This window comes from Podarcis filfolensis (genome assembly GCF_964270895.1).
Source record: "Podarcis filfolensis genome assembly, chromosome: 13".
In the NCBI taxonomy this organism is placed as follows: Eukaryota; Metazoa; Chordata; class Lepidosauria; order Squamata; family Lacertidae; genus Podarcis; species Podarcis filfolensis.
This window is the reverse complement of record NC_139615.1, coordinates 13,631,952-13,651,214: the sequence shown is the minus strand read 5'-3', so window position 1 is coordinate 13,651,214 and position 19,263 is coordinate 13,631,952. Positions and strand designations below refer to the sequence as shown.

Here is a 19,263-nt window from a genome sequence, read left to right as displayed (position 1 = left end):
TTTAAGGAAACTGAACTTTGACTGTCCCATGTTAAGGAAGCTTTCTCTTCTTTCTTTAGTGGGTAGAGTTGGAAGGATTTTTTTATCCCTAACATATTCTCTCTCTCTCTCTCTCTCTCTCTCTCTCTCTCTCTCTCTCTCTCTCATATTTCTGAATTGCCTTTTGTATGGACCTCAAGCCTACCATAAAAGCAACTAAAAATATATTTTTAAAAAACAGTCCAGAAAACAAGGAAGCATATTTACTAATGGGTATCTTTTGTTGGGGCTCCTGACAGTATCGCCAAGTTTATGACATCTGGCATCTTTATTGTGTGGTCTGCTATTTGGAAGGACTGTGGCCCAGTGGCAGACCACATGCTGTGCATGCAAAAGGTCTCAGATTCAATCACTGGCGTTTTCATCTTGGACTGGGAAAAGACTCCTGCCTGAACCTCTGGAGAGCCACTGCCAATCACTGAAAAGAATACTGACCCAAATGGACAAATAGCCTGCCTCGTTATAAAGCTGCTTCCTAATGCACTGTCTTTGAGTGGCTGCCAGCACTGTGCTTGGCTTCTCTGAGAATTACATCTTTAATGTTTTCTCCTCCCCTCCTTTTCTTCTTTTTCTATATATAAATATTGCATTATTGCCCAAAAAAGAGTACAGTTACACAAATAATACAAGTTACCAAATACCAAAAAGCTACTAATAGGAAGAAAAAATACAAAAAATAAGAAAATGATACATATTGAAAAGAAAAAGGAAGAGAGAAATCAAAAGGAAAATAGAAAAAGTTGACTTCCTTCGACCACTATACAGTTTATATGATCTCATATCTTTAGTTGTTTGTAATCATTTTGCATTAATGGAGAGACTATTTGTTTACTTGTGGAATTTTTAATCTCTATATTATAATTTTGGGAAATGACTTTCTTCATAAAATTTGTAAAGACATCCCATTCTCTCCTGATTTTTTGCATCTTCAATATTTTCTAGCAGTGAAGTCCACCCACCTTAAATTAGTTGCAGAGCACACCAACAGTTGTGGCGTATGCCTTGGGGTGAAGCCACCCACCTGGCGCTAGTATCAATGCTGCTTTCCTGGACAGGGCTGGGACAGGGCAGTGGCACGGTTTGATCCACACAAGCACATCAGCAGGAATACTAGATTGGTCCTGCCAGTGCAACCATGTGGCCAAAAATGCTTGCTGCCACCCTGTCCTGCTCCCAGCCCTTTCAGGTAAGTAGCAGGAATGCAGGTGCCAGGAAGACGGCTCAACCCCATCACATGTGCTGTGGCTACTGCACATTGAGCTGGTAAGTCCTGTCTCTGGGTTATAACAAAGGTTATAAGATAAATGTCCAGGGTATCACATGACAATCTGTTCCTACAGATACACACACACACACACACACAGAGAGAGAGAGAGAGAGAGAGAGAGAGAGAGAGAGAGAGAGATTGAGAGAGAGTACAAGAGCTGAAAAAATGAAAACAGAATAATGACATTTGGATTTGAGGATGGAAGATAATGTTTGTTTATAGAAAGTGGCTCCGTAGGGTATTATATTGAAGTGGCTGAAGTGAATACTGTTTATATACAGTGGTCAGATGAAGAATCAGAAGTTCTTCCATTTCTGAACTTTATTTCCCCCCCTCCCTCGCTCCCTCTCTTTTTTACTCTCTTGTCTATTTCTTTTTCTTTATTTCTCTCTCTCTATGTCCCCTGCTTTTCTTTCTCTCTCTTTTTTCTATGTTCTTATTGTATTTAGATCAATGTTTTAGCTTTGGACAAAAAATGAGATATTTGATATTTCTCTTTATAAATCCTAATAAAATGTATTAGGAGCAATCTGGGTGAGTCTTAACCTCTTCTGACTAGAATTTACCCATGGGGAATTTTTTTCCGGTAGTTTTCAACTAAGTACCACTCAGAGTTAGTCATACTCTTTATTTTCATTGGCTCTACACTGAACAGGACAACTGTTGAATACCACCCTTTATTTGGCTAACATACAGTATAAAGGCCAATCTGCTTAATTTGCACTTTTTAAAAGAATATGCAAATAGAAACACAGCTACCCCTTTGAAATTTATATTTCTCTGAATTTTGCAATACATTTCTCCAGCCAGAAATGCTTATATTACAGAAATGCTCATATTAGGGTGAAGTGCATATATAAAGGCATATATTCATGAAAATAACATGTAAAAATGCATTATATTAGAGAAATGTGTTTTGAAAGAAATGTGCATTTTAGGTAAAACTGCTGACAAAAATGTGTATGTTAGGAGAAATTGGTGCTAAAATGCTGCTGAATGTTCTTGAGGACTTTCTAAATAAATAAATAAATTGCAAACAAATGTGGAAATGCGGAGAATGGAACTTAAAGTTGGGGAGGGGTGAGAAACATCCCTATCAGTGCCTCTTATTTTATTCCTGAAGAAATTCGCTCCTTGCTTTAAAATATCCTCCTCTTCTTCCTTCTGCTCTATAGATTCAACAGCCCCACCATGATCACCACCAAAGGTTCTTGCTGGCTGCTGCTGCGTTTGGCCGTCCTCCTTGTGGTTCTGCTGGTGCAGTCCAGCGAAGGAGCAAGCTACCAGGATTTTGCAAGGAGACACATTGATTATCCGAAAACCGCAGCAAACAACCCCAATGCCTACTGCAACTTGATGATGGCTCGGAGAGGACTGAACAGGCCGGTCTGCAAACCCACCAACACCTTCATCAACGGCAGCCCCCGCTCCGTCCAGGCAATCTGTGGCAGTGGGGGAACTCGCTTCCGGGGCAATTTATATACCAGCAGGAGGCGCTTCCGTGTGGTCGTCTGCCGCAGCACAGGAAGATTCCCCAACTGTAATTATCGTGGCAGGGTGCAGTCCAAGCGAGTCCGTGTGGGCTGCAGAAATAGATTGCCTGTTCACCTTGACAAACTAGTGTGATGCAACCCACCATTCATCCACAGGAAGCAGAAGTCTGAGGACATTCTGGCAACCGTTGAATTTCCCTTTGCTTGCTGCTTTCTCTACCGTTTAACTTTGAGGGCATATCCACACTGCAGGCTTAAAGTGGATTAGCAATAGTTCCTTCCTATGAAATGTAGACCTGAGAGGAGGGGGCAGGAGACACCAACAAATATTTATGGGAGCCACTTCTTTGCTCATTCAGTTCTTTTTCTTTGCTTTCTGCTTTTCCTACAATGTACCTCCACAGTGCAGGTTTAAACCCAGTTTAGAAATAGTTCCTTCTCCCCAGGGGCCCCTGGGGAACTGTAGGTCTGAGAAGCGGAACTAGGGGAATTAAACTGTTCCTTACTCAGATCTTTTTCTATGTGGTTTTCAGGGTTTTGCCAAAGGTGGAAAGATGCCAAAGAGGCACAACTTTTGCACTTTTAGTGGTTGGGTACTAAAAAGAATAATCGCAGAATGTGTAGCTCATCATGAAAGCTAGATCTGCTGAAATTCCCTTTTCTACACAACTGTTCAAGGTGTAGGACACCTGCCCTCTTTTACATCTGGAAACCCTGCTTTTATCTCATGATGATATCCCCTCTTCACCTCCTCCAGCATCCCTTCCTCAGACCCTCACCTGAGAAACATAATGCATTTCAAACGAGTCAATTTGTTCACTGAGAAAATGAAACAGGGGTGGAGAATCTGTGGCCCTCTAGTGGCCATTTGACCTTAACTCCCATCAGCCTAAACTAGTATGATCAATGGTTATGGATGGTGGGAGTTGTGATCCTTCAATACCTTGAGGGCCACAAAGTTCCCCAATGGCATTAACGCTCTGCTTCACCCAGGCATGTGTATTGCTTGATTTCTGTATGCATCGTCACTCCCTAGCAGTGACTGGGAGCTGAAAGCATGACCTTCTCCTTCCATACAGATACACTAGGGAATGCTGCCTGAGAGAAGACATTCTCTGTGACAGTCCCTAAGGTGTTAAATTCCCCTTTCCCCACAGGGATGTTTAGCTTTCACCTTTGATGAAGACTCATCTCTTTGCCCTGGTTTTCGACACCTGAGATATTTGTTTTTAGGATTGTAAATTGTTTCAAATGGTTTTAATCCTTTATTGTTACATTGTGGGTAGTATTTTGGGACGATATGATGAATGGCAGGCAAGAAATCTATAATCAATGTTAATAAATAACACTTTCTCCTACCTCCTCCAGTCTTAGCAAATATGTATCAACTTGTAGAGGCCTTTACTATCATAAGCACCCTTGCTTTAGCATGCAATAAAATGACTTTTTGCAAATGCAAATACTGAAACGGTGTTTCTGTGTCTAAGAAGTTCTTAAGTGTGAAGGCTGTGGCAAACTCTGTCGTGTGGGTAATGCACTCTGCGCATGCCCAGAGAATTCCTTCTTCATTCTATGGAAGTGGTTAGCTGTGGAAGAGAAATGAGTACTTGTGTCTATGAAGTAATTCATAAGTACTGGGGCCCTGCTTTCCTTCTCCTTAAAAATCCCTGGTCCTGAATGTGATAACTGTGCCCCTAAAGGACCAGGTATGTAGCCTTGTGGTCATTTTGGACTCACAGCTGCCCATGGAGGCACAGGTCAATTCTGTGTCCAGAGCCACTTTCTACCAGCTCCATCTGGTATGCTGACTGAGACCCTACCTACCCACCCACTGTCTTGCCAGAGTGGTGCATGCTCTGGTTATCTCCCGCTTAGACTACTGCAATGCGCTCTACGTGGGGCTACCTTTGAGGGTGACTCAGAAACTACAACTAATCTTGAATGCAACTTCCAGACTGGTGACTGTGAGCAGATACCGGGAACATATAACACCAGTTCTAAAAGATTTACAGTGGCTCGCAGTATATTTCCAAGCAAAATTCAAAGGGTTGGTGCTGACCTTTAAAGCCCTAAATGGTTTTGGCCCTGTATACCTGAAAGAGCATCTCCATCCCCATCATTCAGCCCAGATACCAGGTCCAGTCCTGAAGGCCTTCTGGTGGTTCCCTCGCTACAAGAAATGAAGTTACAGGGGGCCAGGGAGAGGGCCTTCTCGGTAGTGCTGCCCTCCCATCAGATGCTAAAGAGATAAATAATTATACAACTTTATAAAGACATCTGAAGTTAGCCCTATATTGGGGAGTTTCTAATGTTTGATCTTCTTCTTCTTCTTCTTCTTCTTCTTCTTATTATTATTATTATTATTATTATTAATATTCAGTTGGAAGCCTCCCAGAGTAGCTTAGGTAGGATATATCATGATGATGATGATGATATTTTGGCCCATTTATCCAATCTCTTAAAGTCATATTGAATCCCAATTCTGTATTCTGTGGCATTAGCTACCCCTCCCAGATGTGATGAGCATAATCTCAATTCCTGCATCCAAGTAATTTATAAACAACGGGGCCCAGGAAAGAACTGTGCAGCACTCCACTTTCTTCCAGGTTGATGAGGAACCATTAGTGAGCATTCTTTGGATTCAGTCAGTCAAATCCACCTATCCTTGTCCAGAAAAGAAAAGAAAAGAAAAGGGCGGCGGGGGGGAAGAGTTGCAGAATGGAATGGCAACAGAAAACCAGTATATCAAATTACAATCCTACATCACTAAGTATCAGATGATATTTAAATACCCCAGGCATTCTGTTGGCTTAGCTGAGAAGTGCTTGTACTCTGAACTCTTGGTTGTTGTCACTGTTTTTCAGGGCTGAACATCTCTGGAAATTGGGCAGATAAGTAGATAAGAGCAGTCCCAGTGAAGCCTGCCAAGTGTGAAACCTGAACAAGCAGAGCATAGGAGTTTCTTTTTCTTTTTTCCTTTTAAAGGGCCAGGATCATTTGCTCAAATGATGGTGCCTACAGTTGTTCCAGCTGTCAATACATTCTGACACATCATCTCACTGATAAATTATTGTCTACAGGCGTCTTTCTTTCCTTTGGAGTTGTTGTGTTGCCAGCATTAATTTCCCTCTCTAGCCTCTCTAGAAGTCAACAGTGAAAGCTTATCCATATCTACCCAGAAGAAAACATTTGCTCCATATTTTCTGACCCATCATCACCATGGTATATCCCCGTGCCTTGGTCTCCCCCCGTCATACTTTTGGGAGTGCCATCTGGATAGTTGGAGGTGTTGAAGTTGTTGGGAGCATTTGGTTCCCTCTCTAGGCACTCCAGAAGGCAGCCTGATGCATATCTGACCCACCAGGGCTCATCTTACATTCAACATGCAGAAATATTAAGATTAAAATTGGTTGGGGCATCAGCTGCTATTTGTCCACCGTTGCTGCACCGTTAGTTGTGGAAACTCTCCAATAAGCTTCTGAGATCTGCACTGAGAGAGATAAACATCAGGTGGATATATATACTCAAGAGTCCCTTGACCAATGAATGAAGTTGAAAAGTAAGAATTTCCCAATTCAGAGCTGGGAGAGTGCCTAACTACATTGGAAGAGATCCATATTTACAAGAAGAGAGCAGTCACATTGCCACTCAAAAGCTTGCGTGCTGGAGAGAGATTCTTCAACCTTATGGAATATAAGTGGGATCTCACTAAGCGTAAGTGATCAGAGGAGACCAGGATAAAGTCATTTCCCACCTGAAAAGTTACTCTTGTTGCTGCCATTCTTTCTTATATATACGGTAGGTAGGAAATCATCCTAATCAGTCTTGCTCTGAGTCTGTTCTTTGCATATAGAGTCCTTTGGTACCTTTCAGTAGTAACAAGATTTGCAGAAATCAGCAGGTGAAGATAAACAATATTACAGTGGTACCTCGGGTTAAGTACTTAATTCATTCCGGAGGTCCGTTCTTAACCTGAAACTGTTCTTAACCTGAAGCACCACCTTAGCTAATGAGGCCTCCCGCTGCCATTGTGCCGCCGTTGTGCGATTTCTGTTCTCATCCTGAAGCAAAGTTCTTAACCCAAGGTACCATTTCTGGGTTAGTGGAGTCTGTAACTGTAATCTGAAGCGTCTGTAACCTGAAGTGTCTGTAACCTGAGGTACCACTGTACCTGCTAAGTTTTCTCCACCACTGGCTCTATCTACACCCCTCTCATTGGTGTTTCTTTCCCTGATTATGGAAATATGTTTAATGTTTGTTATTGTGATATGTATTTTTGTGTCTTTATATTGTAAACCACCCTGTGATCTTTGGATGAAGGGTGGTATAGAATTTTTACTAACAACAACAACAGCTGCATTGCAAAATTCGGGGAAAATGTGAATTTCAAAGGACAGCAGCGTTTTTGTTTGTATTCTGTTTCAGACAGCCTAGAGTTCATGGATTCGCTTTTAAATGTGAACTGAATCTTATTTCTCCCTTATCCCTAATTTCAGCCCACCAGCACTACTACCTGAAGCCTGAAATGGTTCACTCTAGACTTCTACTACCTCATTTTGTATATAGCCTTGTTTTCATCTTACACAAATAGGCATCACTTTAATATTCCCCCATTTATTCCTCCTCCTCCTCCTCCTCCTCTCTGTAGATTCCAAGCCCCCACCATGTGGTCCTCCAAGGTCTCCTGCTCATTGCTGGCGCATCTGGCCATCCTTCTTGGGCTTCTGCTTGTGCGGTCTGGTGAAGGACAGTCCCGAGAAGCTTTTGTTTGGAAGCACATAGATTACCCCAAAAGCTACCCAACTTCCCACCCTGACACTTACTGCACGCTGATGATGATGCAGAGAGGGATGACTCGATATGTTTGCAAAGAGACAAGTACCTTCATCAACGACTTCCCCATAAGTGTCGTGCAAGTGTGCAGAGGGAGAGGGACTCCTTCAAGTAACTACTTTGACAGCACAGACTCCTTTGATATGGTCCTCTGCAGATACACAGGTGGCCCACCTCCTTATAACTGCAGGTACAGTGGCAAACCCGCACACTTACGCATTCGTGTGACCTGCACCGGCAACCATCCGACTCACTATGTGACTCAAAGGACATAGGCAAATGGTGATGCAACTCATCCTCCATCTACAAAAGCCAGAAGCTGTTGGACATTTTGGCCCAAACTCAGTTCTATTATCCTGCATGCTTTCACCTCGATGTATCTCTATAACATATCCACAATACAAACTTTTGCTTCTCCAAGACTCATTTGCTTTCCCAGGGAACCCTGGGAACTGTAGTTCTTCAAGAAGCAGCTATGGGAAATACCTTTGGGTGACATTTCTTCATCCCTTTTCCTTTTGGCCTCTATGGGTATCTTTTCCCTCTTTCCACCATGATAATGAAAGCATCACCTGCTGCGTCCCTCTCCTCAGCATTTTCACCAAACAACATCAGATTTATAAGCAGAAGTATAAACATGCCATGTTTGTTCCACCAAGGGATGGATGGCAAATTCATTTTGATTCACATTTTAATGTGGCACTACCTAATTCACATCTTCCAAAACTGCATGGGAACCAAAACATTCGAAATACATACTTCTCTGAATTTTGCAATAAAGCTCTTCATCCGAGTTATGCTGACCAAAATGAGTATACAGTGGTACCTCGGGTTAAGTACTTAATTCGTTCTGGAGGTCCGTACTTAACCTGAAACTGTTCTTAACCTGAAGCACCACTTTAGCTAATGGGGCCTCCTGCTGCTGCCGCGCCATTGGAGCACGATTTCTGTTCTCATCCTGAAGCAAAGTTCTTAACCTGAAGCACTATTTCTGGGTTAGCGGAGTCTGTAACCTGAAGCGTATGTAACCTGAAGTGTATGTAACCCGAGGTACCACTGTACTAAGGGAATGTGAGCATAAAAATGCACATATTTGTGAAAATTATATACAGAAATGTATTGTATTCGGGGGGTACTGCTTGCAAAAATGTGTATATTGAGGAAATATGTACTAAAATGCTGATTAACTGGAAATAATAATAATAAACTGGAGCAGGATTTAAGACTGGAAGAATGAGAACCTGGGAGAAATTTATATGAACAGATTTGTCCATCCCTATTTGTGCCTTGGCACTAATTTTAATAGCTAGATAAAGAAAGTATTGCCTCCCTCCTTTCCTTACACTCCCTTCCTAGCCTAATCTGTCCTTTTTTTTAATAAGATATTTTATTAGGATTTTCCATTTTTTACAAACAATAAAAAGAAAAAGTTAAAAATAAAAATAATAAAAAAACACACAACGTTCAGAACTTATTTTTGAATAACATCTTTCACTGACCTCCTCATACCTCCCCTTCTTGTATTCCAGTTTGAATTGTTTATCCAGCAAATCCTTATCTCCCAACATTACAATTAAACCCCTTATTTTCTACCCATCCTCTTATAATATTATATCTTAAGCTCTTGGTTATTTACCAAGAAAAAAGGGACCATTTTTTCATATTCTTATTACCATTACAGCTAGAAACCAATTAATTTCAATCCTGCATCATTCAACATTCACCTAGCCTAATCTGTCCTTTGTCCTTTTGAGCTGACAGGAATAAAAAACCAAAAAAAATAAAAATCTCAGTACTGGAATGTTCATAACTTTCCATAGCATTTCAGCAGCTGAGTCAACGGACTATAGTGACCTCATTGCTACCAGCTGAACCCAGATGTGGAGCATATTTGCAAACAAATACATGCTCTTTGGGTGGCATATTATAATCTGATATTCCATATGCTTTAATTTGATACAATAGTTTCTCTACAATTATCACATTTCTGAGGTCAATTGCTTAAAAATTGCTTTAACTTTGAAAGGAGGATATATTGGTAGCTACACCTCTCACATAGGTGGCCCACTGCTGCTCTCCAGTGTTCACTATGTGGCATCATACTCCTCTTCTGTTCTCATAGGTAACAAGCAATAAGCTTAGTAAACATCATATGGCATACACCAGATGGGGCATATGAAGGGGGGCGGAGGGGGCGGATTGCCTGGGCACCACTCTGGGGTGTGTGACAAGATGGGCCGCTGCCTCCCCCCAGCTGTAGAGTGGCCGAGGGCGCACGCACAGTTAATATGGGTGCCGCTCGAGTAGCGTCCGTATGGGCTGCCATGCATGCGCAGTCCGTACGGGGTGCTGCTCACACGGCGACCGTATGGGCTGCAGCATGTGCGTAGTCTGTACGGACATTGTGTGTGCACCGCCAGGCAGTTTGCCCCGCCCCTCGGTGCCCCCGGGTGCCGGAGAGGGTTCCTTCGCCAGTGACACCAGGCATGTCCCAAGTCCGTTTCGAGGGCCTAGTCACGATGAATTAATCCGGTCCCTGTGGCAGTATATGTCCTGGGGTAAAATCCTTTAGAAAGCTCACCAATTAATCAAAAAATTAAAAAGCTCACGAATTAATCCGGCCCCTGTGGTAATATATGTCCTGGGGTAAAATCCTTTAAAAAGCTCACCAGCTTTGGGGTAAAAACTTCAATCCTCAAAAAAGCTTCATCAAATCTGGCCCTCTTTGAAATAAGTTTGGGCACCCCTGGCATACACAGGTCAAGTATCTACACTTCTGTGAAGGGGGGTGACAAGTATACTGAAAAAAGTGGTTTTAAGGAGGAGGCTGCTGATTGGCAACCACTTGCAGAATTGTTAAATCATGTGCTGCATGCTAAATCATGTGCTATCCATGCTTTCACAGAGAAGACAGTGGTTTTTAACATGGAGAATGCATACCTTGCAAATGTCCTGGAAAAACCGGGGCATCCTGTGTTTTTTTTATCACGAGAGAATGGCGGCCATTTTGGTTACCATGATCTCACAAGATTTTGTAGCACGATTTCCCCCAATCTTGTGTGGCTCCTCAAAATGCACATTTTTTGGGAGCCATGGGTGAAAAAAGGGCAGCAACTGTGGCATGGAAATGTGAGAGATTGCAGCAATCAAAATGGCCATCGTGCTTCTGCGATTAAAAAATGGGAAGATGGTGTCTGGGAAAATGGCACCCCAGATTTTGGTTTCCAAGTGCTGGAGGGCTGTGAAGTTGCCAATCACTTTTAGTACTGCTAAATCAAGTGCCGGTGAGTACTATACACATTTCCACTTTCTCATTTTTGATGGCTGACACCTACCGCTTTTCAATTGGTTACATATTTGTTGTGCCATTTAAAAGGAAGTTCTGTTCTGCAGAATAATTGTGTGTACATAGGTAATAAACAAATAAGGAAGTTTGCACTAAAAATTAAATTGATTTGCATGCAAATGTAAATTATTAACAACACAGAACTGCATACCTAAACTGCTCATAGTGCTGTTATAGAAGTTGTTTGCTTTCAGTAAATCTAAGAAAGGAACAAATGAGACTGTCAACATGCAAAAACATTAGTAAAAATTACATAACATAAATTCAACGGTAAAAGGTAAAAAGGTAAAGGACCCCTGGACAGCTAAGTCCAGTCAAAAGCGACTATGGGGTTGTGGCGCTCATCTTGCTTTCAGGCCGAGGGAGCCAGTGTTTGTCCACAGATAGCTTTCCGGGTCATGTGGCCAGTATGACTAAACTGCTTCTGGTGCAACTGGACACTGTGTTGGAAGCCAGAGTGCATGGAAACGCTGTTTACCTTCCCGCCGTAGCAGTACCTATTTATCTACTTGCACTGGTGTGCTTTCAAACTGCTAGGTTGTCAGGAACTGGGACGGAGCAACTGGAACTCTCTCCATCAGGGAGATTCAAACTGCCAACCTTCTGATCAGCAAGCCCCAGAGGCTCAGTGGTTTAGACCACAGTGCAGGAACACACCCACCCTAAAATGAACTGTATTAAATTTATTTTCTAATTGTGGTGCTCATCTCGCTTTATTGGCCGAGGGAGCCGGCATACAGCTTTCAGGTCACATGGCCAGCATGACTAAGCCACTTCTGGTGAACCAGAGCAGTGCACGGAAACACCGTTTACCTTCCTGCCAGAGCACTTTGATGTGCTTTCGACTGCTAGGTTGGCAGGAGCAGGGACTGAGCAACAGGAGCTCACCCCATCGCAGGGATTCGAACCGCCGACCTTCTGATTGGCAAACCCTAGACTCCGTGGTTTAACCCACAACTCCACCCACGTCCCAAAAAGTGAGAAGTATAGACCTACAAATAAAAAGAACATATATATGCACATAATGGCAGCCAGCGGCATTCTGCAATACAGCAATGACCAAACATTTGCCAGCACATTTCAAAACTACATTTGGTTAATGGACATTTGAGACACACTGAGGAAGTATTTCAGTTGTACTGTTGCACAGCTGCAGTTCCCACCAGTGTTTGTGTGTGTGTATCTCCATTCCAGGACCAGACCACCCAAGAAGCAGCTGCCTCGGGTGGCAGAATGCCCAGAGGTGGCACCACTGCAGGTGCCCTGTTGCCCCAGCCCTGGTGGAAATTGGTAGCGGTAGCAGTGACAGCTTCCGCTTCTTCACAGGTGCTGCTTCATAATATTTATATTTCATTAAGGTGATTTCAGTTAAAAGAAATAAAGTAATGGGGGGGGGGGAGACAAGGAAAAGTGAGAGGAAGAAAAACAACAACAAAGATACATATACAAATGAAAATATACCCCCCCAAAAGAGCAATAAACGATATTCCCATGTATTATTGTATTATTTGGTATAGTGTTATTGTCCTAGTGCTTATGTAAATGCTAATAGCCTACTACATTTTGTATAAGCTCATTCCAAATGTTATCGTATTTATCCATACAGAGTCTGTGCCTGTAAGTAGTCAGTTCATAAATCACCAGTGATGTCATATCGTCAGTTCATCGATGGAAGGGTATCAGATCTTTATTTTTCAAATTCCTCAATATTCCTCCTCTTGGCCACCATCAGGGCACGGAAAATCTATTTCCATTGTCCCATTGATCGTTGCCATACTGCAGGTATATAGTTCAATAAAATATTCTCCACTGAACGATTTAACTTTTTCTGCACAGTCATAGTTACACAGTCCAGCACTTTCTTCCAAAACTTGTTAAGTAAATAATACTGTACAAACATGTGTTTCAGAGAGGCATTGTCCTTGCCACATCTCCAACACGGAGCTATCTTAGCTAACTGTCAGGGAACTGTCATCTGAAACGAAGGAGGTGAAAGGGCTCATGGAGGGTGAGAGAGACCACTCAGCGGAGGAGGGGACCAGCAGGGGGAGAAGTGGAGTTCCAAGGGAAAGTGAGTCGGAGGGAGAGCTTAGAGATACTTCAAGCGAGAATAGTGGGGGGGTTTCAGGACCTCCCGTAGGAACACCCACTCCTCGGCGGAAACTGTCACGCCGAGAGTCCAGAAGACGTGTTTCCGTTAAGGAGCTTTTATGCTGGAAGAAGTTCCGTAAACGCCCACTGTCCGATTCAACGAGCGATTGATGGAGCCATGCTTAAGGAGCTCCATCACAGACAGAGGTTTGGGAACTTAGCCAAACTCTGAGGGATCAGGATTTTACGCACAAGCAGCTCACCATCCCATCACACTAACCCTTTTTTTTATACAACCGTAAAGGGGTCCAATAAACTCTAGATATTATTTTATGTTGTATTAGTCTTAATTTTAAATCTAATGACACCTTAGGTATTGAAGCTAGTACATTTTCCCACTCTTGGTAATAATGGAAGTTCCAATTCTTTATTCCAATCATCTTTTACAGTCTGCATATCAAACTTGTGTATTGCTATCTATAAAAAGTAATTGCTGGCTTTTTATTTTTGAATGAGCTGTCCAATTGCTCCAATATCTCAGGTATCTTGGAAGCTGAAAGTGCTGACGGCCCAAACACACATGTTAGGAGATGTTGTAATTTAAGATATTGCCATTGGGCTACATCTGATACATGATATTTTTGTCTTAAAATAGCAAAAGTATAAAATTCATCTTCCCCATCTATCAGTTGGTCCAATGTCAATACACCTGCTTCCATCCAATTTTTACCATATCACTGTATGTTTCACAATTCGTAGTGTGGGGTTTCCCCACAGAGTAAGTTTAGAATGTGAAAATGGATAAAAATTGTTTTTATTAGCCAATATATTCCATATTCTTTTAAGTTAAGGTTACCAGACGTCCTCGATTCCCGGGGACAGTCCCTGGATTTACAAATCAGTCCCCATATGAAATCCATTGACAATGAAAAGTGTCCCTGGATTCATTGAAAAAAATCTGGTAACCTTATTCTAAGCGATTTGTTTCCAGAGTCACCTGAGATTTCAGATATTTTGATCCTAATATTGTCCAACCAGCCCAAGGTGCTATGTACATATATTCTAGGGTTGCTCACATTGGAAAATTAGGGCTAACAGTGGGATTCAAATATTTAGAATATTTAGAATCTCGCGATGTTGTCTAAAGGCGTGAGCCAGGGGCTCTAAACAAATATTAAAAAGCAAAGGTGAGTCTGGTTCCTTGATCCAATGGCTGCCAACCACAGAATGCAAACACAGCATGCATATATATATATGGGTCTGGTGACTTCTGTTTCAGTGTATCTGAAGAATGTGCATGCACACGAAAGCTCATACCAATAACTAACTTAGTTGGTCTTTAAGGTGCTACTGGAAGGATTTTTATTTTATATTTTATTTTATTTATTTTGTGTCGACTACGGCAGACCGACAGAGCTACCTACCTGTAGCTACAGCTATTATGCATCTTCTTAAGGCACATAGTGATAAGGCACATAGCAACAGCCTTTCTTAGCAATGAGGAACTACAACACAGCAATGAGGCACTGCAATATGCTTTCCCTGAGCATGGTTGCCACAAGCACACCCATTCCACTGGCATTTCCTTTATATACCTTATATAAAGACCTATTTTCTCATGCTGTTTATGTATGTTGATCATATCTACAGTATTTACTTTGCCAGCACCTGATAGAAAAAAATCCTTTGGACGCCAATACACAGATTTTATGGTTTTCTGGGAAATTGGTAATATCCCTTTTCTCTATTAATCCATATTCCATAGAAAGACAACTGCCCCACCCCTCAAGGGCTATATAAGAATGTAGGCAGCAGCTGGGGAGACAGCCTTGCTTGTGCAAAAATATCCATCACTTGAAGGGAACGGAACTTGGGTAAGTTGGATGTGACCACAAATTCACTTTTGACACTGTGGTCACTGATTTATATTTTGTTTGGGGGCTATCACTAGCAGTACACCCACCCGTCTACACCTTTCTGCCAGCAAAGTCCCCCCGAGTCCCCCCAGGGGATTTCCCTCTTCTAGTTCAATCCTAAATGGGATGGGGTGGTGCAAATTAGTGAGTTGTCTTCCACCTCCAAACATGGCTCTAGCCATGGCAGAAGTTATTTGTGGTTGAGGTGACTTACTAGTCATTGGCTCCATTGGGATGGGGGTATTCAACACACCATCTCTAGGCTGGTGTTGAAGAGGACCAAATCCTGGCACCTCTTTGACAAACAGTGAAACCTTTGATCCAGTGGATTGAAAGCCACCTTCATCCTGAGGGCGTTCACTTTGGGGAATGAACAGTGGAGGTCTACCTTAGCTCACCAAACTATCCAAGCCCTTCTGCCATTAAAGTTCTAATTTGCCAGGAGATAGGCAACTCTATTTCTTCTAAACCTCCTGCATGCACAGCAGTACTCTGCTCATAATATAAAAGTGGATCAATATAAGTCCCCACAGATACCATTCACTTCAAGCAACTCTAGAAAGGAGGGTATTGAGGCAATATTAAGCACACATAAGGTAAAGGTAAAGAGACCCCTGACCCTTAGGTCCAGTCGTGGCCGACTCTGGGGTTGCAGCGCTCATCTCGCTTTATTGGCCGAGGGAGCCAGCGTACAGCTTCCGGGTCATGTGGCCTGCATGACTAAGCCGCTTCTGGCGAAACGCACGGAAATGCCGTTTACCTTCCCGCCAGAGCGGTACCTATTTATCTACTTGCACTTTGACGTGCTTTCAAACTGCTAGGTTGGCAGAAGCAGAGACCGAGCAATGTGAGCTCACCCCGTCGCGGGGATTTGAACCACTGACCTTCTGATCGGCAAGTCCTAGGCTCTGTGGTTTAACCCACAGCGCCACCCGCTTTTCTTTCTCTTTCTCTCTTCTTCCTCTAATCTTTCCACTTTTTGGAAGCTCAAATAAAGAAGAATTGTGATTTTAAATATAGAAAATATTTAATCCTCCTTCCTTCCATCATCAATTTGAATGAATGACCACCAACAAATAGACCAGCTGCATTTATGGCATGTTCCTCTTTCCCAAAGGTCAACAGGATGATGGGATTCACCATCAAGTTCAGCTTTTACCTTGGAATTCTGGTCTCCAGTTGTTTCTCAGGAGGTGAGCATAATACCAAATTACCCAGAAGTCTGCTTGGAGTTAAGCAGTCATTAAAAAGTACTTCTTAGATTTTCAATGGAGAGTAGCCCAGCTCATGCTATTAAGACAAAGGAGCAGGATTTTTAAAACAGTATCTTTGAGTTTAAAATATTCAATGGAATCCCCAATTGTATTCACAAAGAGCAAGCTTCTTACTGCTTTGGTCCTCCCTTTCTACTTCTTTCTCCTCTCACTTTACAGCCAAGGCCAGCTCCTGCCCCAGGGACTGGATGCAAAACCAGGGCAACTGCTATGCATATTTTGATTATAAGATGTCATGGTATGAAGCTGAGGTAAGAAGCATGCCTCACCTACCAAACAATAATTGTATGTATGTTTGTGAGATTCCTATCAGATTTCTGGTTCCCTTGGAGCTGCAGTTTCCAATTAGCTAAGTACTGTGGATCCCCTGTTTGTCAAAAGTCAAGTCATGGACACCCTACTTTTGAAAAATTTGATATCTCTATTGTAGTTTCTGTTATGGGATTTTTGTATTGAATTTCTCCCTGATCTGTACTGGTGGAATATGATAATGCTGGCAAATCATCTTTAATCTCTTCTCCATTCTTAGATTGAGTGCCAGAGCTATGGCCGTGGGACTCATCTTGCCTCCATTCTCACTGAGAAAGAGGCAGCCTTGGTGGCCAAGCACATTGCCACATACCAGAAAAACCCAAGTCATGTCTGGATTGGGCTCCATGATCCCCGTGAGGTGAGTTGCCTTCACTTACTCAGGTCATTGTCACAGAGAAGTGAGCTCTTAGAATCATCATTCCACCCTTATCTTGAAAATCACCCAGGATGAATCTCATACACTACTTTTTGATTCTTTTCTATGGGGTTCCTCCTCTAATATCTCAACCATAACTGGCAATACCCATGATCTTGGCGCTCCTCATTACAAATGATTGCATGATCTATTCCATCTCTTTCACGCAGAATGGGCGTTGGAGGTGGGCTGATGAATCAACCTACAATTACCAAAACTGGTATCCACATCAGCCAGACAACTCAGGCCACGCAGAATATTGTGTGGAACTGCGATTTAGCACAGGTAAGGAAGCCATTTGCAGGGACTAATATAAAGAATTGAATATATTCTGTACTCTTCATCAATTTCCAGGATTTCAATGGGGGGAATTGCTCAGTGGGTTAGAGCATGGTGCTGATAACCCCAAAGTTGCAGATTCAATCCCTGTATGGGACAGCTGCATCTTCTTGTATTGCAGGGGGTTGGACTAGATGATCCACAGGGACCTTTCCAACTCTACAGTTCTATGATCTCACTTTAAAACTAGAACCATCAAAATCAATGCAATCTGGGTAGACTCTAGCAGCTCAAAAGCATACCAGTGCAAGTAGATAAACAGGTACCACTGTGATGGGAAGCTAAATGGCATTTCTGTGCACTCTGGCTTCCATCACAGTGTCCCGTTGTGCCAGAAGCAGTTTAGACATGCTGCCTACATGACCCGGAAAGCTGTCTGTAGACAAACGTCGGCTCCCTCGGCCTGAAGAGAGATAAGCGCCACACCCCATAGTCACCTTTGACTGGGCTTAACCATCCAGGAGTCCTTTACCTTTACCTTTTACCTTTTGACTCCAAGTATGAGTTGGGTGGATGCAACCCTCAGCCTGGTGCTTCTCTGTTTCAAGGTTCACAATTCAATATATCTGTAGACCAGGCCAGCAGAGGTCCCATTGCCAGTCATTTAGGGTCACTTTCAATCACACCACAAGGTGAATGGTTTTTCTACAGTCAGTCTTCATACTTAGACTGCATGTGATTATCATCACTTGCATATTTTATCCAGAAAACAGTGGTTGCCTCACACACTATGGTTTGGATCATCCCATCGTTTTTCTGCTATGTTTCTTTAAGAAATGGTTAGGCTTAAAGAGCACGTGACACTTTGAAGTGTTGTAGGTGAATGACCTATAAATTATTGGTCAGCTAGAGATCAAGCCTGCAATCTTAGTTCCAATTCCTTATTCCTACTCTAAACTACATGCATTGGGGCAATAAATAATAGGGCAAGTAATTTTTGTTATGTCTTCAATTATAACTTTTGTCTTGAATTTTAGGTTTTCAGCAGTGGAATAATAGAGCCTGCAAGACTCTGAACAACTTTGTCTGCAAACAAGAACTCTGAAGGAGATGGTACTTCAGAACTATGTCTGCTAGGAAGTTGCCTTGACATCAGATGCCTTTCTGATATCATTCCCTCCTCCCCCATCCCTCAACATAAATGTCCAGTTGTCAATCATCACTTTCAAAATAAACTTCCCTATAGAGATTATCTTCAGTTTTCCCCTTTCCTTTGAAATATTTGTACAGATGCAGCACAGCATAACCTCAATAAACTTGCTTCCATGCATGTATTTCCTGGTGCACTGCTGTCCTTCTCTGTCCATCCATGCTTACAGCTCCCCCTCCAAGGCCACTAATCTCAAACAGTGGCCAGTGGCGTTGCAAGGGGGGGCAGGGAGCGGTGCGTCCTGGGTGCCATGTCTGGGGGGGGGAGGCAGAGTTCTTGATGTGCTTTTTTCTTGGTATATGTCTGGGGGGGCGACAAGAAGGCACCCCGTGGGGTGCTCGACCCGCTGCCCCTGGGTGTGGCTGTGCAAGCAGCCATTGCGCCGCTGTAGCCGCATGTGGAGGATCCTCCATTCACGGCTGCAGCTGTGAGTAGAGGATCCCACCACCGTCCATACGGCGTTCGAGCGGCGCCAGCAGCAAACCGCTACGTACAATGCATGTGCTGTACATAGCGACGCCACACATGCGCTGTACATAGTGGTTTGCCGCCGGCGCCACCCGAGCACTGTACAGACAGCACTGGGATCCCTCCGTTGCTGCTACAGCCGCAAGCAGAGATTCCCACCACCGTCCGTACAGCACTCAGGCAGCACCGGCGGCAAACTGCTACGTACAACGCATGTGCGGTGTTGCATGCATGCACTGTACGTAGCGACGCTGCACATGTGCCTTATGTAGCGACGCCATGCATACGTCGTACATAGCGGCGCAACACGTGCCCAGCCA

At 43.0% G+C, this 19,263-nt stretch overlaps 3 protein-coding genes across 4 annotated transcripts; all 3 read left to right on the top strand.

Annotated features, from left to right (window-relative positions):
• The first annotated feature begins 1,895 nt into the window (after positions 1-1,895).
• On the top strand, positions 1,896-4,259 carry LOC310748467 (ribonuclease pancreatic-like). Its single transcript, XM_083584295.1, has one exon. The coding sequence runs from the start codon at positions 2,498-2,500 to the stop codon at positions 2,930-2,932; it is 435 nt and encodes a 144-aa protein (XP_083440421.1). The 5' UTR covers positions 1,896-2,497; the 3' UTR covers positions 2,933-4,259.
• A 2,121-nt stretch (positions 4,260-6,380) lies between these two features.
• On the top strand, positions 6,381-18,517 carry LOC310748458 (C-type lectin BpLec-like). Of its 2 annotated transcripts, none has more exons than XM_083584277.1 (6): positions 6,381-6,597; positions 16,103-16,178; positions 16,419-16,510; positions 16,789-16,929; positions 17,157-17,271; positions 18,303-18,517. In XM_083584277.1, the coding sequence occupies exons 2-6, from the start codon at positions 16,112-16,114 to the stop codon at positions 18,368-18,370; spliced, it is 483 nt and encodes a 160-aa protein (XP_083440403.1). In that variant the 5' UTR covers positions 6,381-6,597; positions 16,103-16,111; the 3' UTR covers positions 18,371-18,517. The 2 variants fall into 2 exon arrangements, with proteins under 2 accessions (XP_083440403.1, XP_083440404.1); XM_083584278.1 differs by lacking the exon at positions 6,381-6,597 and adding an exon at positions 14,814-14,943.
• LOC310747344 (ribonuclease pancreatic-like) lies at positions 7,464-7,907 on the top strand (the record flags this gene model as incomplete). Its single annotated transcript, XM_083581710.1, has 1 exon — positions 7,464-7,907. One exon carries the CDS (start codon positions 7,464-7,466, stop codon positions 7,905-7,907), a length of 444 nt encoding a protein of 147 aa, XP_083437836.1.
• Positions 18,518-19,263: the final 746 nt, after the last annotated feature.